At 40.3% G+C, this 23,209-nt stretch overlaps 1 protein-coding gene across 3 annotated transcripts in view; it reads left to right on the top strand.

The window, feature by feature from the left end:
* dag1 (dystroglycan 1) overlaps positions 1–22,897 on the top strand; it is a 42,309-nt gene extending 19,412 nt beyond the window's left edge. For all 3 annotated transcript variants that reach the window (XM_067416299.1, XM_067416301.1, XM_067416300.1), the window contains 2 exons: positions 10,087–10,617; positions 19,374–22,897. In XM_067416299.1, the coding sequence (XP_067272400.1) occupies positions 10,288–10,617; positions 19,374–21,656 (2,613 nt within the window). In that variant the 5' untranslated portion in view covers positions 10,087–10,287 and the 3' untranslated portion in view covers positions 21,657–22,897. The remainder of the gene's footprint in view (positions 1–10,086; positions 10,618–19,373) is intronic.
* Positions 22,898–23,209: the final 312 nt, after the last annotated feature.

The raw sequence follows: 23,209 nt of genomic DNA on the forward strand, positions 1-23,209 counted from the left end.
TCAGACCTTGCAGCTCATTTACAGATATTGCAGATTCACTCCCTCCCTTTGCTGCCAAGTGGTGTTAAGGCCGGTGTGTGTGAAGGAGGGCCATCTGGCCATCTTACGGTTTCAGACATGATATTCTGAATCCTGAATGATATTTTGAATGCTGATAAATTCATATGGCAGGATATGTCTAATGTAGCCTGACGTGGTCATACTCAATTTTAGTCAGAGTATGAGTCTGAAACTGCTCCATTGGGCTGTGATTATAGGGCGTGTTTCAACTGAACCAGAAAAGACCTCAATTGGATAGACCTACAACCAATCAGAGCAACGAAGCAACGTCAACAGAGCTCAACTGCACTGTGTTGCCAAGTCCGGGTTTTTTTACCCGCGGGTTGTTTTCTATGTCTGCGGGTTGAAGCGACTATTATGTGATCTATAGACCCATGAGTGCAAATTTGAGCAGGCAACCTTGCCAAAATAACACACATTTTACCCCCCAAACGCCATTTTTACCCCGGAGAACCCTCCTCTATGGAGCAAGGCCAGACCGAACTGCCCGACCTAAAAAAATTGTGGGCGGAGCTAAGTTCGGCTGGCATCCAGGCTATGTCTAATGGGTTTGCTTCTGCCTGAAATAAGGGCTGTATCATTCACAGTTTCTTATGTCCTTGAACGGGATTTTATTGCTATAATTTAACCCCTCTTCCGTCCCCTCTTTCCCCATTTTTTTGTTTTTTTTGTTGGTCCGTTTAGATTATCACCATTTTCTGATTCATTAGGGCAGGTGATTTGCTTCTCCTACCTTGTGGTTCAGCAGCTTTATCCATTTTATGTTTTAGTACTGATAAGGTTTTTCTGGTGTCTGGTGCTCTTTTGATTTGACCTTGTAGAAACTATTACTGTATGTGTGTCTGTTGTTTACAGCCTTCTCAATGATAAGATTTTAGCAACAATAACCTTTTGTCTGGGTGGCCAAAGACAGAATGCCAGATATTCAATATGCTGCTTCAGATATAACTTGGGTTGGCCATTTCCCAAAGTATTGTATTCGAAATTCGAATAATATTGTATTAAATATTTGTTTATTTGAATTTGTTATTTTGAGAAAAAAAATTGTCACAATTTGTGAACAAGCTTACGATTAAGCAGTGTAGTACACAACAAGCTTGTTATATCTTAAGGTTTTCTTTTAGTTCAAAACATTAAACAATATAGGCCTAAATAGCAAAAGCATTTTAAGCTAATAAAACCGAACACGCCAGTTATCGTGCACAACGTATATATATACACTCGAGTCGGTATATGGTTGTCATGTTTATATTGTTTCAGATTTTCATGTTGAGAAAAACAATAAGGTTGTCATGTGGATGATATTATTCTTAGGTGAGAACGCACCCCGCTGAGAGATGTTGCGGAGACCCAAAGATAAAGAAGTTTCTAACACCGCTTTGTTTTCTGTTCTGAAACCCTGATGAAACTTGAAAGCATGTCTCGAGATCATGATGTTGCTATTAGATACGATATCTCGCTCTCAGCTGCGCTTGCCTGCACTCATGAATGCAGTGATGGTCTTTCCTCAGGCCATCCTTAAAAATATTTTGGTTTGCAGTAACAGTAAAAAAAATTTAAAAAAGGGTCGGTAGGTAGGTCTATATTTTTTTTTTCACATTTTAATACAAAAAAAAAAGTACATTTTTGGTGATGGTGATTACGTAGGTATGAATTTAAACAAATTGGCATATCGTGACATCACTGACTGGGTCTTCAAGCCGTGCCTTCGGGCGTGTAGGCTAATTGCAGGCTATATAGACCACAAACAAATTGAAATATTTCTCAAAAACATGTTTATTGCATAAATTTCCGGTGCATTCTTAAAGAAAAGTGTCCAACCACCAGCTAGCTGTCATTGACTCAAAGCTGTCAACCCTCCCTTTTTTTCCAGGTTTCTCACGTATTTTAGCTCTTTTCCCGCTGTCTTCCCGTTTTAGTATTTTCCCGTGATATGTTTCTTATTTTTACGCTCGATTGTGTAAAAAGAGGTCGTTTTACGCTCGATTGTGAACACGCAACTATCTGTGTCTATCTCTGAAGTGGCTTCCACTTCTTGCCAGACCAACGCATCTGGTGATACAGACTAGTGCATTTGAATATTAAAAAGCAAAAAGTTGTTTTTATGAATTCAATTAATTAAGTCTATAACCAGCTATTTAATCAAGAGCAGTGAGTGAGTCCTTATCTTTTGTTTGACAGACAGCAGTAAAGGCTACTGCCCCTTTAAGACCTAATACAGAGATATGCATCGTCTTTCTCAACTGTATAAAGTTCACTTAAGGCATATACAGACTGTCTGATGGATACTCATCAAGATCGACATGTTGACATACTTTTTGTGTGAGTTTATCCGTTCAAACGCAAGACTTGAAAGAACTCAATATTTGCGCACTGTGAGACGTGCGCGCGCTGCGCAAAGAGACAGATCTTCTCTCACTGCAGAGAGTTCTCATTCGCGTCTTCTGGCGAATATACTGAGTGATGATGCCGAAAATGACTGGTCATACGGCAGCACTCGCATGCATTGAACACAGTTTACAAAGATAGACCGTTTTGCCCACGTTTTCTTTTATTATCGCTGTTGTAGTGTACGTGTATCCATCGACAGAACCATACATAAAGCATTATTTTTCAAGTTACAACCAGTGCCGCCGCTCCCACCACGCGCTGGGGTTGAGCAGAACACACGCTACCCATAGCAACGCGTTATGACAACGACATTTCAGACTGACAGAGACAAGATAAACGGCTTTTCCACCATTTGTTACTGTTTTGTACACGTTGTTATATTAATTATAATTCAAAATCTATTTTATTCGCCACAATATAGTAATGATAAATGTTGAGGGGGCACTTTTGATTCATTTTCAAAAAGGACAGGGGCTCAAAGCCCTCCCCTCTGCAGTGCACTTGCCTGGTGTGTGTAACGTGTCCATGGTCCTCCTGAATCCTGTCACACGGCGAAATCTCCGACAGGGCTTTAAAACGTTACAGTGAATGAGAGTATGAGCCGAGCCGAAACCATGGCCGAAACGAACGCACGTGCTGGCCATAGTGTGACATCCGTTAACCATAGTGTAAACATAGATGACGTCACGGGTTTTTCTATAAACGAAAGAACGTAGCCTTCGTTTGTATGGCCCAGGCAATTTATACATTTATAATACTTACTAAAATATAATTCATATTATTTTATTACTGTTGTATTAGTTGTTTGAAAAGTAAAAAAAGAAATTGGTCGGTCTTAAAGCCAATTTACAACCGGCAAGTCGGTCGGACTAAAAGGGAAAAAAAATAAAAAATTGAGTCGGCCCTAAATTGACAGGGTCGGTCGGGTTACGGCAAACAAGAATATTTTTAAGGATGGCCTCATTTGCCTGGTGTATGGATTTTTCTTATTGTGGTTGTTTCATTAATTGAGTAACTCCATTTTGTAAGATGATTGTTTAAAAAAAAAATCCTAATAATTCCAAACATCGTGAGGCATACAGCGGCAATTATGTGATCAAATACAATTAACGTATTAACCCACTCGACATCGCCGCTCAGTGGATTTAGTTATAACTGCAAACTTAAGATGGATTTATCATGGTTTCACTGCTTTTACAGCCAGCAAAGCAACGCAGTAAAATTCAAAGGGTATTTTTATTTTTCAAATATTAATTACAGATCGAATGTTCGACTATTTGTGCACACCCCTAGTTTTAACAAACATGTTCAGATTCCCGTTAATTTGAAGCTCTGCCACCCGGCAAATATGAAAATAATCTTAATCAGACTTTTTTATTTTTTTAATCTGACAATTTAATTGATTAAATGGATAATTACTTGCAGCCTTAAATCAAAGACCTTATCTAAAAATTGATTTACTCAAAGATGTCACATTACAGATTGAAGAACTGGAAAAGGGTTAGGCAGTCATGATTGTATATCTATCATTGTACATTTCCAAGAGAAGGAAATTAAATCAATCCTTGCAACCACGAATTATCCCAGGAATTAGGAGGGCTGCCCTTCTAGCAGTTGGGTGTATCTCTTGAGTGTTTTTGGGTCAGGATGGTGTCCTGGTACATGTTAAGAGCCTGGGGGTTCCCAGCTGTCACTGGTATCCTTTACCAACTGGCCCCAATTGTCTATCTGCTCCAAGATTGTGTTCTTTTTTTTTTTTTACTGGTGGTCTGTAACAAGAATCTGATCCATCCCAAAACAGCACCTGCCTGAGAACCAACCCCTTTTAGATCCCAGAGGACTCTCCATGATTTTCTCTGTGGGAGTTCTGTGGTTATTCTCTTAAGATGGTTGTTTCTGGGTGATCAAAGTTGAGCAAAGCTCATCAGACATTATTATAAAGGTCTCCCTAATGAGGATCATCTTCCCCTATGATTTTTCATTTAATCAACCAAAGACTTCAGGTTGCATTCTTGTCCCAGTGTCAAGATCTCCAAAATGACTGTCTAGATCACCCAAGGATAATCATTTCATCAATTGTATCAGACAACTCACTATTAAACTTCTAAATTGAATACACTTTGGCCTGGATTTGGCATCTTGAAGTACAGTACTTCAATAAAGTCTTTAGGAGTTAGTCATTGAAACAAGGTTCATAAGTACTGCTTTATACTGGGAAAAAAAACCTTAACAAGTACAAGTTCATAATCTCGTAATTTTCTTGCATTCACATAATTACAGGCAATGGAGGAAGCTTTAAAATGGAGAACAGTTAGACTTTTCACAAGCCGTACTGCCATCTGAGAGAAATAGCTGACGACTGACTTTACCGAGTTTTAATCAAAGTGAACATGCGTTCCTTCTCGTTTGGGAAAGCGGCGCAATTCCCTAAATTGTTTCTCACGATTCATTTTAGCTCGTCATCAAATTAAAAACGCATTAGAGAGGTGTGTAGCACCGCTACCCTGGCTTTTTTCACATCTTAAGCACAGAGGCATCAGACGCTGCTTTCCATGCAAGATACGAACAGAAGAATCAAGTTATGTCATTCCTGCATGCCGCTAATATATGATAGCTTTGTTTTCGTCCGCTTCATCGTTTATTAACGCTATAAGAGAATGTGGGGGTGTACATAATTGCGACATAATCCATTTAAGAGCCTGGTTTTTAAAAACATATTTTGCAGTGGCCTGCAGGTGGGCGTTGAAACTCGAGATAGTCGCTGTAATAAGCCGGAGGCACTAAGACTCCCATTGTTGTAGGCATGCATGTGGGGTCAATATGTCTTCCACACCCTTTTGTCAAGTATGGGGATGCTGACGGGTCGTCCGGTTCATGTTTGCTCTACAAGCATGTTTGGACCTGTGTTTTTGCGAGGGCACTTTCCTTTAAAAGGGACCCTGGGTGTGATGGTCCACCCCCAGCTGTAGTAAAGCCTGCTGATAGCTTTTAATATGTTTTGTTTCACTCTGTTATTTTAATATGGATTTACCCCATACTGCTTTTTCCTGTTGTGGACCACAAAGGCTCACCCAGACTCACTCATGCATCTCATGAATTGAATTGTTAAGGGGCATAACATGGCCGCTGTTCTTGGCGTGCCTTCACACTAGCGTTTACTCTGCTTTAGAGAACACTGCAAATTCATTGATTTTGATTTCAGGGGATGGTGAGTCACAAGGACATAGAAGAAAAATGAAATATGCCAGCATGCAACTAGTAGTTGCCCAGTGTTTCTTTCCTTCTAATAATTTTCCTACTGCCAAGGGATCAACCTTTCATGTAATTTTAAAATGGTGGGGTTTTTTTAGGTCAAGATATGAATAATGGAAATTGCATTGTTGAGGTGCATATAGCTTATTTTCTTTAGTTTTTTCTTGGTTGTAAAATATTAAATAGTATCAGCAAAATGACTATAATTGCAGATCTATATAAAATGTTTTATTATCCGCTAATGAGCAATTGTAGAAGTCATAAATTGCTGGTTTTAAAGGTGAGAACTGTCATTTTTAAATAGACAAACTTTAATTGGTTCAGGCAGAGTAAAATGAGGGGGTGAGTTCTTTCTATTTATATCATTCACTGTCTTTGCTCATGTAAACTGGCCAAAGTCTGGGCTGCATTGGTGACTTTTATCCTGTTGCCAGGGCCATCTTGGTTTCCCAGCCGTGAATGACTTCTTTAGCCAGCCTCTATCTTCTTTTCCTCATGCCCTGCAGTTGCCATTAATAGAAGGCTCAGCTATGTCAGAGCAGGGTGGGGAAGGAGAACAGTGCGAAGTGGAGAAGGTCAGCTTTGAGCTGACCAGGGCTTAGGCAAAAGAGAGCATTCTGATTGGCTCCTGGAGGTTTTCCAGGGGCTACGGACATCCAGGCTGACTGCTCGTGCGTACAGCATACTATTGATGGCACCGTATCGGAGTCATTAATCACCGCAGTCAGACTCTTCAGGGAGAGGCCAGCTCTCTGTTACTCAATCGCCAAATGAGGAGTGTGGTTATAGCCTCTGACCCTGCTGAGGGTGCATACCTCACTATAATGGGAAAGACTTCAGGGTTCTGCTGAGGGACTCTTCGAACTAATAATTTGACAGTGAGAGCATTGCAGGATTTTACTGTTTTGGCAGTACTTTCCGCTGGTAGCTATTTAAAGTCTTGGTGTCAAATGGCGTGCCAACACCAGTGAGGAAAATACAGACATGCAGTATGAATTGACCTAAGTGAGCCGTTACCGATGGCTTCTAATGTAATTTGTAATTCAAAAATCAAAAGGGCGGCTTGTTCACATCTTTCTCGAGTTCTGATCCTTTCTACAATTCTGTATAACAATTTGAGTTTTCGCACATACAAGAAACTGACAACATAAAGTCAAGGCAGTTCACTCCAAGGCAGTTTACTCTCACTGCTTGTTTTAAAAAAAAGTTTTAGCTTGTATAAAATTCCTGTTTGAGATCACCTTGCCGCTGGTCATATCCTCAGTTCTCAGCTTGCAGCATTTTAATTGTCGAATATTGCTTGAATTTAGTATTTTGCCAGGCTCTAGTTTTAAAATCCTGCAAAATAAACCTGACATTATCCCATAAGTCAGGTTACTGGGTTTTCAGTCGCTGATGTTTATTTATATCGTATTCTTCAGATCTCTTGCGGTGCATTTATATTTTAGTTGAGAGCTGTGAGCATTGGTAAATGTGTTTTTTATGGCATCAACAGTGAATTCTGTATTCTGAGGTTTGGAAAAATAAGGTGTTCGGGACTAGTCCATCCAGTTACAAATGAGTGCGCAATTGTTCTAAGGATCAATGAGCTTGTATTTAAGTAGTTTATTATTTTTGACCAAATTAAGGTGTTTGCATTTGATACTTTTATTAAAAGAAGACCATTAAAAGTGTGCTGTTGGCACTTTGGCTGCAAGTAAACATTGGTGCCTTGCTCGAACTGGAATGCATGACTCAAAGCCTTTTTATAAGCTTGCCCAATAGCATGGGCCCCTTGGGGGGAGGGAGGTATAGACAAGGGGTGTCACCATGGTGCCAGGGCAGAGGGCGCTCTTCCCCCTTCGCCAACTGAACTGTTGTCTGCAAACCTATTACTGCTTGCCCTCTCCCCCAATCTATATACATCCCTGTCAAATCCTAATCTCCCGGAGCGTCCAGTGGACTGTTTCAGGCCTCCAGCACAATGGCCTTCTGTATTTTTGCTGGCGTGTAGGGACTGGCCTTCAGGATTCCCACGCATGAAATGATTTCCATTTTGTCTTTAGAGCAGAATGGTCCATTTCAAAGACTTCTCAGGTCACTTTGACTGCTGAAAGGGTCTGAGTCTATTGCCGTTGAGTCTGGCGGCAGGGTTCCTGTGACCAGTACAGCTTCTTGATCAAGGGAGGAATGCTGTGATAGGCCCCTTTTTCCACCTTTTTGAGATCAGCCTGCCATTCCTGAGAGCTGAAAGGGCGTCTTTATCCGTAACCGGAGACGAGGTTTAAGTTCTTTCATGTACCTGCCAATTTCATCTGGCTCTTTGTGAATGCTCAATGGTGGGACTGTAGTGGAAAAGTGCGGAAAGCTGAAGAGGGTCATGCTACTGACTGTACCTCCAGCCATACCTGTCAGGATAAATGATGTGCGATAAGACTTCAGGCATTCTGCAGTTTTCTAATCTGAGCCTTAAAAAAAAAAAAAAAAAACGTGTCAAAAGATGACACGGTTTTCAGCAGGAGTTCTCATCCTTAGTCAACAGTTTGTGTGAAATGAGATTGAGTTGCATTTAAAACAGGACAATTGGTGGAATTTGAGGCACGTATTTGGCAGGTTTTACAAACAAGCATGATAATCTGCGATTTATGGAATGTTTAAAGAGGTTTTTTCTTTTTTGTGTGTTTGATAAAGCCTGGGGTCTGTGTAGTGAGGTACATCAGCGGTCATTATAGATTATCCACTGGCATAATGAAAGTTCCTTTTGGAAACTAACAAGTCAGGGACTTTTTCCAAATGACTCTCAACCTGAGAGCAAGCACAGATTAGAGTCGGACACTAAATCCCAATGATTAAATCTGTGGTGACTTGAAATGAATAGCTTATCGAGCTGAATGAATCTGATTTGAACTTATTTTTAATTGAAAATCTATGGAGAAAGCATCCCAGCAGTTTGTGGGGCATTGATCCTTGTCCTGCACACTGAGTAAATATGAAATGTTTTGTTGAACATTCAGAAATTCCTACTCATAACCCGAAAACACACCTTATGTTCCATCTCCACATCACAATGTTATTTCTCTCGGTAGTATCCATGTTTTTTCTGTCAGCCATGTGTCTTTGATTTTCTGCTGATGCCTTTTTAAACATTCAAAGACGGTGTTTTGTCGGCATCTGGCTGAGACCAAAAAAAACAAACCTGACTTTGAAACTGGTTGTTGATTTATTTGGACTTTGTTAACTTTCCTGCTGGCGTTCAGAATGATTGCAAGTTAGGCCTACAGTCTTGTTGTTGTTGTTTTGGAGTCTTCTGAAGAAGCTCCTCTCGAACCCCCACCAAACACAGGGAGCGTGAGAGACCGCCCCACCCCTCTCGTATCCGCTTCCCTCGTTCATAGGTTGGACACGAGGACTCGAGAGCAGTTCTCGGGGGAAATCAGCTGCATTGTATGGAGCTGCTCCCTCTTCAAATGCATAAAATCTCCAGCCCACCCTGCACTAAACCCATCCCTCTTTTCACCGCAGGCTTTTTCTTCTTCCTCTCTGAATGAAAGACCTGCATGAATAACAAACCTCTAGAGTGTAGAGCACCCCCCCCCCCCCCCCCCCCCCCCATGAGACAATTCAGATGGTGTGCATTCCTCTGAAGCGTTTGAACCGGTCGGTCGCTATGGACTGACCCCCTGTCTCCGACCATTTCTTTCGACACTCATGGAGCAGGTTACTCTTCCAGTGCAGGGTGTTTTTTCAGGGACATGTTCGGTGATGAATGAGGCAGAACGGGAATGAAAAGCACAGTGTGAGCGGAGAAAAGGGAGAGAAAGCTGTGAATGGTAATCAGATTAGTCTTGATCCACCTGTGTATGTGTGGGTAAGCAAGCAGTGCGAAACATCAGCACTGGCAGAGAGCGAAGATCTGGCTTATACCATTAACCTAAAGTGATTTACGGCACCGCCGTGATACGTCACTTATTAGATACCTTGCTCAGTATTTGAAATGGGTCGTGATCTAATTGACTAATCGACTTGTCATTTAACAATCAACTAGAGGAGTAGTACGGTCAACAAGTTTATATTTTGCGTTTTTATAATGTGTCGCAAGTCCTCTGACTTTTTTTTTTTTTTTTAGCCTGCTGCATCTAGCTATTTTCAAATGCAAGAATGTCTTATGTAAATAGCCACTGAGAAACTGAGGGTCATGTACTCCTGAAATGTAGGTGGTCAGGTAAACCCTACTAAATGTGTAGTTTTGCACATCTCTAGCTTATACCAGTAACCCATTTTAGGCTGTTTGCAACGCCAACATTATATTTAACTCTTAAGATGGATTGGTCAGACATGTCAGTGTTGTCTTTTGCTATTGAAGTGCTTGTTAATGTATTCCTCTCTTTCTATTTCTCAACGCAGGTCTTAAAGGCAGCCCCTTAACTATGGGATTTCAAAACTACTGAGGGCACTTTCACAAAAGGAGGGAAAAGAGGCGTAATCGAGAACAAAAGGAGAGGATTGAGCTTTTGAAAAGAGGATCAGTTCTTTCGGACTCTGTGGGGTGCATGCTGCCCCCTCAACTGGACGTCCTCTTTTGTGCGAGAGAAAATAAAAGCAGGCATGCGCAATAAACTGAAAGAGTTCCGGGATGGGGGACACCCCATGCTGGGGCAGAGGGACAGGACTCTTCTGGTGCTGCTGATTGCAATGGTGCTGACAGTAACGGAAGTGCGGGCTTCCTGGGATCAGAACCCCTTGGAAGTTCTAGGCGATGTAAGGCAGCTGGAGGCGTCGATGCACTCGGTGGTGCTGTCCGACCTACACGAGGCAGAAGCGGCGGTCGTGTCCATGTCCCAGCCTGGCGGCTTCCCAGACTCCTCGGCGGTGGTGGGCAGGGTTTTCCACATGCGGGTGCCCATCAAAGCGAAAGACTCCAGGGCCGTAGTAAAGGTGAGAAGTGCGTCCTTCATCGTGCATAGCATCCTTCGAAATGTGTTGCAAATGTATGCAAACAAATTTGTCCTCTGGTGCTCAACGGATCGTCCCTGGTATATCAGATAGCACCACATCAACACTCCCCAGCCAATGTACTCAGTCAGTGCAAAAGACGTGACTTTGCCCCAAGCACTGCTCAAATCTTATTCTACGCTTTCCTTATGACTGATGGACCATAAAATGTGTTGGTCCCTGTAATAACGCAATACTACTTGCAAACACGTGGTCTGCATGCTTGATGGCATAGTGCTCTCTGGGAACTGCAAGCATAGGGTGCACTTTACATTTAGATCAACAGCGAACAGATCTGTTTGTTTGCCTAAATTTTGTGAGGGCATGTTATATATTTTCTGCTTTTTTGTAACAGTTGGTGCTTCAATTGGTTATATGTATAAACCCCAAGAATGTGTGTGTGTGTCTCTCTTCTGTCAGCTAGCACTTCTTGCTTTCTGAAAACCAATCAATGCGCTAATGGTCCAAACACAATGCAGCCCTGACCAGGCATCTTTTGTTGACCACCCAACAGTTGATGAGACATTTTTAACCAACCAGTCCATGTCAACTGTTGTTAAAAGCGTGACCTCTGTCTGAATCTGTTCATTGTGTTTCTCTGTCCCTTCTAAATGTTGGGCGGCTCTCCCAGGCCTTCTGTGTAATCCTACATTCACTAGATCATTTCTGCCCTGTCAAGCGCATTTTTTTAAGTTGAAACCACAAACCCCTTTGTGCACTTTGGAAAATCTGTCTTGACAGCTGTGCCAAAGAATCTAACGCCCAACAGTTAAAGCTGCCTACAGCTGTTCCGTTCCATAGCCATTCAGACCTGTCCAAACTAATAGCCTACGATGAACTTCCCCTTTCCTTTCTTAACAGCATTTAGAATCAGCTTTGCGAACTATAAATAATTTTGAATTCTCCGAAAAAGAAGAGCCGGAACAAAAATGAATTACAAATTTAGAGCAGTGGTGCAAATATTGTTGCCATTGCAACAAAAACTTGCCATTGCAATAGTAACGTGTTCAAGATTATCAGAGACTAGCTATGAGTTTGCTATGTAGTTGCTTAAATAGCTCAAAATTAGATAGGAATGCACCGTTCCATTACTCAGTAACGGAAATGGCTCTGCTGCCTTTTTTCCATTTTATAAGGAAATTTACTATTATCTGTCATAACCATCATATCTTGTGGGCCCATTAAAAGTTTTGATGCTTTTAAAATAAATGTCTCCATTTTATAGTACTTTACTTTCTTCCAATTGTATATAGTGTTTTTTTGTGATAATTTGTATAATTGGCTTCAATATAAATAACAGATTTTTCATCTACCAAAGAAAAATAATCAAATTGCTTTTATAACATATTGGTTTTATGACTTTCTACAATTGAGCATCTACAGTAAAAAAGGTTAATAAAATTGGTTACTAAAATTATATAATAGAAAATATTGTCACTGTACACTGTATGAATTTTTCCAAAATTAAAAAAAAAAAGAAAATATATCACATTAAACATTAATTAAATGTCTTAAGTGAACATGTCAACTAATGACAGCCCTAAAATACATTTTCTTTGTCATTTTTAGTACACCCTTATGGCCCCCTGGGGAACCCCGGACCCTGGTTTAAAACTCTCAACTGAACATCATAGGAGATTTGAGTAGGCTTTACAGGGAAATATGTATTGGGGAGTAGTATTAGTTTGCTTGCCTTATCTCAAACAGTGCATTTACAGGTCTCTTGTTTTAACATTTCACTTGATGTGATGTGTATGTATATATATATATATATATATATATATATATATATATATATATATATATATATATATATATATATATATATATATATATATATATATATATATATATATATATATATATATATAGTGCTGGGCAATGATTAAAATGTTTAATTGTGATTAATCGCATGATTTTCTGTGATTAATCGCAGTATGCGCAAAATTCAATAATGAATACAAAAGTGCTGCTAAATTAACAAAAGGGCATTAACATATGGTTGGCAAACACTTTAAACAAATAAGGTGCTTTTTACAGCAGTTAAAAGTTAGCAACCCTTACAATATTTCTTGTAAATATCAACTTCAACATTAATTTAATCAAATTAAATTAAATTGGTGGTATACATATATTGGTTGTGTAGTAATATTCTCATCAGTGTTCTGTCAGCTTTTACATAGGCCCACTTAAATCAAAATATTTGTGATATTCAGCCCAGGGTAGGGATGGGGATTAAGATTTTAATTGTATTACTATTACCGATACTGCTTATCGGTCCGGTACTTTAACGGTTTTCTTATCGGTACTTTTTGAAATTTTATATATCTGTCAATGGTGAGTTTCCAGACCAAACATCTTGATGTGGGTCTGGCTTGTCAGGCTACTTGTTCATGTCTCTTAAGCCGAATCTTAAAAATTCAGAATAAGCAGTGATTTCTCTCATTTAAAGAATATAAATAAAGGGAGTTTTTTCACTGGCAATTTAGTTCAGAGCAGGGCACAGTTCGTATGAAAAATTATCAATGTGAAATCCGTCATGCGGACCTTAGAGCTCACCAGTACCACACCATACCTGGAAGAGGTCCATATTCTACTAGTAGGAATATATTTGAAAAGGCGGTATTTTGTGTGCGCGCCAACCTGTGCCACAATTCACGCTATGGCTGCACAAAAATGGTAAAAATGATAATCACGATTATTTTGCTCAAAATCACGATTATTGATCACGATTATTCTGTCAAAAAGGGTAATTTTGTAAAGCTACACGTCACCCAAAAGGCATGTAGGTGGCACACTGTCTTCATTTAACCAACTATGATAACTTTGTTAGATGGGAAATCAATACAAAACACATGGTTTTGGTGAACGCTTTGTAATCTGTATTCACGCAAGATTTTTAAAGCAACACAATTCGATTGCAAATAAGACAAACCACAGATTCAGATTGCCCTGCAAATTCTTAAAGCAATGAACAATGATATAAAAAATGTCTGTGGCTAGGGACATTCTAAAATGCTTAATGCACTGACAGTGATATTAAAGACCAAACTCTGTAAAAATCATAAACCATAGGCTACTGTACAGCAAAACAGTTGAGCCCAGAACACAACGCATTTAATTACACATTGTTTTTTCCTTCCAGGAAAACCTTTATAAAGAAAAAGCTTAACGTCACTTAACGTAGCCTACTAGTGATATTAAAAGATCAAATTCTGCACAAACCCGATTTTTATGTAGTATGCTTTATTAGTATTTAATGTTTACTTAGTTTGGTCTTTTTAATGTCACTAACCTACATTAAGCCACGTTTTCTTAATGGGAGGAAAATGCCAATTACATGTGTTGGGTTCCTATTCAGGGCTCATCTGCTTTTCTGTACATGCTTTATTATGGTGTCCACTACGTGTGGTTTGTTAATAACACTGTCTTCGTTAATTAAGACACGTTAAGCTTTTTCTCACATTTTCATGTTGCGTTTTAGAAGTTACCAGTGGCGATATAATTTTCAACTGATTCACATTAGGAAAACTGCTAAAACCTTTAGGAACTTCAAAAGATAAAACGGCGAAACTCTTGGAAATATTATTTCCAATAATTCTAAATAATATACATTTTCCCGATTGAATTGTCACATCGGCTGCAAAGGTGCGTTTATTCTGCAAACAGTAAAGTGGAGATCCGTACACATTTGTTGACATTTTTTGCCGAAGGTTTTATCATGGCAGATTTGGTCACACACATAGCACAAGTGTCTTGTGAAGAAACAAAGACTGGCTGATTGACACTTACACTGAAGCAGGATTTCGTTGTGGAGATGCTAAACCCCACCGCATATGTTTGTTTACAGCCATCAACGCTCCTTCCGCATTTAGAGGTGTGCGCAGGGTTGCCAGATTGCACTTAAGTAAAACACCGGGAAGAAAGTATATCCTTTTAAGGAGAAAAGCTCTATTTGGAGGATTTAAGCTCTTTGCATCTGGCTACCACAACCATGACTGCTAGTGGAGGCTCGTTATCAGCAAACCCCAAAGAAAAAACACGTTTTAAGGATAAATAACAAGTGGGCCAATATCGTGATGATTATTTGAAATCAATCGACAGAAGCAAAAATCGTTATCACGGTTAAAATATGATTAATCGCGCATCCCTAATTCACGCAATCTGGAAGTGCTCTTGTTAGGGGAAAAAAAAAAACCTGTGCATTCGTTTTAGCCGATTCTAATGTATTTAGTTCAATAAAACATGTACTATAAGTGGTGATTTACCTCTGATGTGAGCAAGAGTGAGCTTGCAGTGTATCACGCTCAGACTGCAGAGAATATGCTCAGTGTAAAAACGCACTTTTCTTTCAACCTGGAGTCTAATAAAAGTTAAACAGAAAATATGGTAGTTATGTAGGCTAGTTCTGCACTTGTTTCAGAATAGTAATGTTAACCCTGTTCTTTCCCTATTTATATTTGCTGCTGCATCCTTTATATCTATGGCTTATCTCGAATTTCTACGCCGCGGATCAAACAGATAATGCGCGCTGCGTTAATAGTGCATTGATAAAATGAGTACCGTTAAAATCAATTTGCGCTAATGCGTTCATTTTGACAGTCCTAATTTTAAAAAATATTTTTACAGCATAATTGGTGTATATTATTGCAGTTGGTCTTTGCGGTTATTTCTATAATATCTGAAGTCAGTCATGTCCAAAGCCCTCTGCACCAGACCCATCAGCATGATTTCCACGAAATACTTGAACCCTCAGATATTCATAAATAACCTACTGTGCAAAAAGATCCTTTTGAAGTTTCTGACCTACTTCATGCTTTTAAATTTCTAGCCTCCATTTTATCAAAAGGAACCAAGGGGATAAGCTTAAAAGAGAGAAAAGCCAAGCTCATCTTAAAAACATTCCTTTGTACTGTTTTGAACACGCATAAAAAAAGCACGACTCTAGTCTTAAATGCCAACACCAATTGACCAATGCTCAATCATCTCAATAAATAAGAGGCAGCTGTTTTAGTTGCTGCTAATGTCGTTTCTGCTTGAATGAAAGAAACCACGAGCTTCTCTCTCCCTTGTCCTTTCATTTCTCTGAATTCCTCTCCTCCTGCTCCTTCACTCTCGTCCGTGATGGCAGGATTCTTCGTATTCTCCCCAGCCCCTCCCTTTTTCAGCACAAAGACTGGCACTGAAACCTAATTAGCCTCAGCAGTGAGGCAGTGGAAAAGTTGTATTCCTGCAGCTGATAATAAAATGGCTTTGGAAATATGAGTCACTTTATGTTGACTGGGAGATGCATGTAACTCAAGATTGCTCCGTTTACGTCTTGTGGATGCATATTCACATTTATTTGTTATACCGTCTGCATAGCAACCAGCTTTTGCAGTGCCAGCGTCATTGCAGGCTTGAATTACTCTGCCGCGCCACTGCCCTTTCCCAGTCTTTATGCAGTCTCGACAAGCCTTTCGGTTTAAGGAAAAAAAGCCGCTATAATTCCTCATTTTAGGTGGGTTTGGAAACAAAGGGAGCAAAACGCAGCGCTCGGCTTGTGTGAATGAACCTGCCATGCGGTTCCTGTTATGTCCACTAGAGGGCAGTTACGGGTTAACTAGTCAAGTGTCCTTGACTGTTCTCCTTGTGATTGTTTCAGGAAATGGAGCTCTTTGGATTCATACCATAAATAAGCCCCTCTTTTAGTATTTATCCCTCTTTATTCAGGGTCCTTATTTTGCAGAAGTCCCGGTAGGTCCTGTCAAATAGGTCCAATGTCGAATTCAAATGTCAAGAGTTACTGCATGTAGCCATCTCCACCTGTCCGCCACAAATGACACAGCCCAAGGAGCTGTAATTTTCCCTCTTTCATAACGTGACCGTGTTTCTATACCGATCCACGTCAAAGAATACTGCTTGCCATTCATGAGTTTTATCTTCACGACCCTTTTTTTATTTTCTCTGCACATTTACTGTTTTCTCCTTTGTTCATGCTTGTTCCCCTGCATGGATCAAAAGCTGACATTCCCTCCTCACCGAATAGCAATTTAAAGTTTTGTTATAAACAAACAGCAGCTCTCCTGTTGAGCCTTTATTCTGTTACATTTCCTTTCCCTGTCTGAAAAATGTCAGCATACAAAAGATTCGGCATTCATTTGATAACTTTTCATTTACCTAGATAAAGGTAGAAAAAAATGGGCCGCCATTTTCAAACTTGAAGCCTGTTTTTATTTCTGTTACACAGGCAGCTCCGTTGCACATTTTGCAAATCCCTCTCTCAAGTGACCTGAACACACCCCACATTTCATTTGTAATTTTCGGCAGAAAAATGGGTCATGTTCCACAGTCCGCTGAAAAAGGCCTGCCGTTTCCCCTAGGTAAGAGTGGGTTATTTTCAAAGATCAGTCTGTCGTCATTCTGTCTCAAAATTAAGAGTGCAAATGCCTGGCTCTTGAAAACTTAATGGGTCTTTTATTTAAAGAAGCATGTGTAAATGTATTCAGAGACCAGGATGAGAAGAGTTGAGTAGAGAAATTTTAACCAAAGAAAATGGGTTAGTCATTTCTTGTAAACATATTGGTCAAACTAAAGGGCTCTTCAAATGTTCAGGCCGGTTCCTCCACCGCCTCCTTTGTCTCCGTTTCTCTCTCTGATATCACAAAGACATGCCTGAGCCTACTCCTTCAGAACTATGAATCTTATCTTTTCAGCTGTCTTCATATCCCAACAATGGGATCTATTCTTGCTGCACACTCCCCCACAAGTATGCTCTAACAATGAGCGGCTTTATTCAAACCACAACGAAGGCAAGTTTCGATTCATCCATGTAATTCCTTCATTTCAGGGGGGGAAAGTTTAATCTTCTCATCAGGTCTTTTAAGATTTTAATATAACAACCCTATCACTGAGGGTTCATCTAAAAGGAAAAATCTGTCATCAATTGCTCACTGTCCTGTTGCTCCACACCTTCTTGACTTTTTTTCTCTCTTTTGAAACAACAGGTTTAGGTCATTCATATTTCTTGTATATACAGTTTTTCTTTTTAGGTACCTTGCTTTTGTGGCCCTGGGATCTTTAAAAGAAATATTTTCTTTCCCAATCTACATGTGCCATTCAGAAGCATTCCGACAGGCTTGCCGCAGCAATTGAAATATGAAAGAAAAAACAACTCCCTAATATTCTTGTTGTTGACATTCTCTCTGCACTCTTTTCTGCTTTTCCTTGCTTTCTTCACTTAAGTCAAGAGAAACATGCCTTTGGCAGAAGTTATACTGTCTTTACTAGTGTGGGTTGCATGAATCATCACTATGGAAACTATGTGGTTCCCTAAATGTCAGTGTGTGTAGCAGTGGCTGTGTGTGTGTTTCCACTGCTCTAGTTCCAGAAAAAAAAGACTTGCCTTAACCTTCTATTTTATTCTAAACCAAGGTCTGAAAAGGCACCAAAAGTAGACACATGCCATCTGTACGTTTCATTGCATTGGGATGGTATCAATTTGACTATAAACAGAATATGTAAGGTATGTTTTGTTTATTTTATTTTGCTGTTTTTTTTTTGTTTTTTTTTTCTACAGGTATTGGGGGGGGGGGTGTGAATATAGATTCAGTGGTATTGCTGAATCAGTTCTCTAATGGTAGGATGGGGTGGACATCAAGACTAGAAAAAAAGAACTTGAAAGTAGTCCATCATGCAAGTTATATGATAACTTAGTATGATGCAAACTAAATTGTCATTTTACGTTAGGGTTTATGGCCCCTCTTAAGGTGCCATTTTCTTAAACACGAGGAAGCAAATAGGATTTGAAGGCTACGACTGTGTAAATGGTGAGAGAATTGTAATTTTTGCATGCGCCAACCCTTTAAACCCCCAAAGTATCACTGTTCTGTGCAAGCCAAATACCATTTGAAGTGCAGCAGTGTTGATGTTTCAAGCACACTATCAATCAACACGACTATAGATCAGCCTATAATTAGACTCCCACCTGAATTATTAATGTGTCTAAGCGATCAAATAGGTTCACAGTCAAACTCGCACACATGCTCTGACTGGTAGATGGGAATATTCAAAAGCAGGATTGTGAAAGGCAGAGAGGGGTGTGGTGATGGTGGATTTTGTGTCTAAAACTTTGAAGCCTGTCAATTGAAATAAAAAGCCCAGCTGCTGATGCCACTGCTCCCTTAGTGACTGTTATGTATTGGTTTGAGTTTTAATGGCCTAACTCATGGGCACTGGCTCTACATTATGTATGAACCAGGATTTATTAACAATCAAATTAAGGGGCTGAAAGGAAAGGATGTATTTTTGAATTTGCAAAGAGACTTGTTAATGGATCATTGCAATGCCATTGATTCATTATTGGTTATTTTTGACTGAGCGCTCGTTGAATGGTTCTCCAGCTGGTGGAGAATCTCATGCCGCAGGGAGCTCTATGCCACCCTGAGAGCACTCTTTCATTATAGTCTTCAATCCGCCTGTCGTGCTGAATTTGAAGATACTGAGTTCATGTTCACAACCAGAAAAGATTGAATACAAAAACTAAAAATAATGTATCATTTGAGAGTGACAACTTCAATTCATATGATTAGTCACATGTTAGTTTACATGTTTTATGTGGCTGTGCATATCTGGCACCACTGTAAGCTCATTTGTCTTGTTAAATTTCAGATGAGAGTCATTCAGTTGCAGTAATCGTTATTTCTCCTCTCTTTCTACAGATCACAGAAGCAAGCAAGGATGTGCTCCCAGCATGGTTGCATTGGGATGCAGAGAGTGGTACACTTCAAGGCCTTCCTCTAGAGACAGACAAGGGCGTTCACTACATATCAGTTTCTGTTTCCAATGAGAGCCAAGTCTCCCAAAGCCCAGATGTGTTCTCCATTGAGGTGCACCCAGAGGAGCATGCTGATACAGACCCTTTTCACCTTGCAATCCAGCAATCAGCCAGCAATGATGTCCAACCTTTCATCTGTGGCAATGAGGAGCCTGTTACTGTGCTTACCGTCATTCTGGATGCTGACCTCACAAAGATGAGCTCAAAGCAGAGGGTGGAACTACTTGCCAACATGAAAAAGTTCTCTGGCATGGGGCTTCAGCACATGAAGATTTTGCCTGTGGTCAACAACCGTTTGTTTGACATGTCTGCTTTCATGGCGGGACCAGGAAATGCCAAGAAGGTGGTTGAAAACGGAGCCCTCTTGTCCTGGAAACTTGGCTGCAGTCTGGATCAAAGCAGCATTCCTGATATTAGTAGTGTTCAGGTTCCAGCAAAAGAGGGGACCATGTCTGCACAGTTAGGGTATCCTGTCGTTGGATGGCACATCGCTAACAAAAAGCCCCATGTACCCAAAAGGGTGCGACGGCAGCTCAACAACACCCCCACTCCCATTCCCTCATTGCTCCCACCAACAGCTTACCCTGAGCCCCCCATCCGTATCGTACCCACACCAACCTCTCCTTCTATTGCTCCTACTTCAGACAGTTCTGCCCCACCAGTTCGTGGTCCTGTGCCACTTCCTGTGAAACCTACCATTCGAAACAAAGATCCTATTGCCTACACTCCAACCTTAGGACCCCCTCAGCCAACACATGTAATGGATACCACCAGCACAATCGGCATCCAGCCCACTATGACCAGACCTGTATATGTTGGAACCTCTGTGACCCCAGCAACTCCCACCACCAGGAGGCCGACGAAAAGACCTGGAAAGAAACCCAAGACAACACCAATACCGAAAGAACCCAAGTCCACCACAGCCAAGCCACCAAGACGTACCACTCCCTCAGTTGTTGTACTTGATGGCAATGTAAAACCCGACCTGCGTAACCCAATTGATCAGGTGAATGCCTACGTTGGCACCTACTTTGAGGTGAAGGTTCCATCTGATACATTTTTTGACAAAGAGGATGGAACTACAGATAAGTTAAGGCTCACCTTGCGCAAGGGCAATGATGTGGTCGGGGATGATTCCTGGATACAGTTCAATAGCACAAGCCAGTTGCTGTATGGATTACCAGACCAGGAGAACGAAGGGAAACATGAGTATTTCATGCAAGCGACTGACAAAGGAGGTCTCTATGCAATAGATGCCTTTGAGGTCCGTGTAAATCGTTGGGGAACCAGTGTTAAGTCCCCAGTGTTGTTTACTGCCGTGTTTGATGGGGATGCACGTACAGTCACCAATGACATTCACAAGAAGATCCTTCTTGTCAAGAAACTGGCCCAGTCTTTTGGTGATCGTAACAGCAGCACTGTCACACTGAAGAACATCATCAAGGGCTCCATCATAGTGGAATGGACCAACAACAGCCTTCAGCAAAACCCCTGCCCAAAAGATCAAATACATCATTTGAGCAGAAAAATCTCTGATCCTGAGGGTAGACCCTCTTCACAATTCAATCATGTCATGTTACCAGACTTCAAAGCATCAAATATCACTGTCAGAGGCACAGGAAGCTGTCGTAACTACATGTTTGTACCATTAGGTGAGATCCCAGATCCGACCCCATCTCCTGTTACTCCTGCCGTGGGAGCGGGAAGACAGAGCACCGATGATGTTTATCTCCACACCGTCATACCAGCAGTGGTGGTTGCAGCTATTTTGCTGATTGCCGGAATCATTGCCATGATTTGCTATCGCAAGAAACGCAAGGGCAAGCTGACTATAGAAGACCAAGCTACTTTCATTAAGAAAGGAGTGCCAATTATTTTTGCGGATGAGCTCGATGACTCTAAGCCACCCCCATCTTCCAGCATGCCCCTTATCCTTCAAGAGGAAAAGCCTCCCCTTCCTCCACCGGAGTATCCCAACATGGCCAGTCCAGAGACAACACCTCTGAACCAGGACCTTTTGGGAGAGTACACTCCTCTACACGATGAGGATCCTAATGCCCCTCCCTACCAGCCGCCACCACCCTTCTCTGTCCCAATGGAGGGGAAAGGATCCCGCCCTAAGAACATGACCCCGTACAGATCTCCACCCCCTTACGTGCCACCCTAATGTTTGCTGAAACCTCCGGAGCAGGAGGATGGGGAACTTTTTTAGTTCCGCACCAGTGTGTTGTCTCTTTGCATTATGGGATTTTTAGAAGGGGGGGCACTGCAAATCGGGGTTTTGGGTTTGAATGTGATGGGATGGTTTTTGTTAAACAGGACTCTTAAGGAGATGTGGGAGGGTGGGGTGAGTGAATAGTCTGCAAAGGACAGCAAGAACAACCTCAGCCTCTGACTACTCTGGTTATTGCTAAACTGTGGGGAATGTACCCTCCAGTCCTGGCGCTTTTGTGTCTAGATGGGCTTTTTGACTAATTATTGTTTTTGTTTTATTTTATTTCTTTTCTTTTTCTTTTGTTTTATTTTTTCCTTTTTCGACTCAGAATCAGAACTCCTTGCCTAACAGCACTCTTTCTATCTTCTGAATTCGTTAATCTTGAATAATATAAGCGGACAATAAAGCTGACTGCAGGTGCACATGTTTCATAGAGAAATTCAATAACAGAAGGGGAATAAAAGAATGGCCTTGAGAGACTTGGACAGCCATGCAGACAGTATTGTGGGATGTCGATTCATTATGGTTTTGCCTTTTAACACAAAATTAAACCGTTTTTATTGTTCTTTACATGTCTAGTTAAATCACTACAAGAAGAGGTAGCCAAAACGAAAGGTTTGTTTAATCCACTGTATATTTGAAACTTATGCTAGAACATCTTTAATTTTTATTATATATATTTTTATTACTTTTTTTTTTTTTTTAAGTATCACACTGAGAACACTATTTTCCACCCCTCAAAATAATGCTAAATGTATATTAAATCACTGAGTGAGCATATCGCAGTGTGTGTTCTGACTTGAGATATGTGCTTTATATTTTCTTGCCGGCCATGTGAAACTTTTGCAGGAGGTAATCTCACGAGTGAGTCGTCTATGCAGATTCTGCCTTTGACCTGACAGGCTGAAGCCCAGTATTGATCTCACTTAATCATATTTCCCATAGGTCATGAAGAAATCTTGTGATTTTTAATTGGATCTACAGGTTGACGGGGTAATTCCTTCATAAAAAAGCAGGAACAATGTTCAGCACCCTCAAGTCAAAACCACCAATATACTGTTTCACCAGTTAAACTCAAGCTACTGACAGTCATTGAGACAGATTGCTCAATTTCAAAGACTTGATTTAATCAGAACAAGCTCTGGTTTCAGATGATTTGTAGTTTCTTTATTTCTTTTTCTTTTATTATGTTGTTATTTTATATATATATATATATATATATATATATATATATATATATATATATATATATATATATATATATATATATATATATATATATATATATATATATATATATATATATATATATATATAATATTATATATCAGTGATGATTATGGAGTATATGCCTTGGATCCACTCAAAATAATTCTAAATAAAGACTGAAGATTTTGATAATTGTGACCCATCCTCTACACAACGGCATTGTTTATTAAATGTCATGTCATAATTATATATATTTGCAGTTGAATGCCATATTTTGCCTTGGTGGTATCGCAGCA

Source organism: Pseudorasbora parva, chromosome 14, assembly GCF_024679245.1.
Source record: "Pseudorasbora parva isolate DD20220531a chromosome 14, ASM2467924v1, whole genome shotgun sequence".
Taxonomy (NCBI): Eukaryota; Metazoa; Chordata; class Actinopteri; order Cypriniformes; family Gobionidae; genus Pseudorasbora; species Pseudorasbora parva.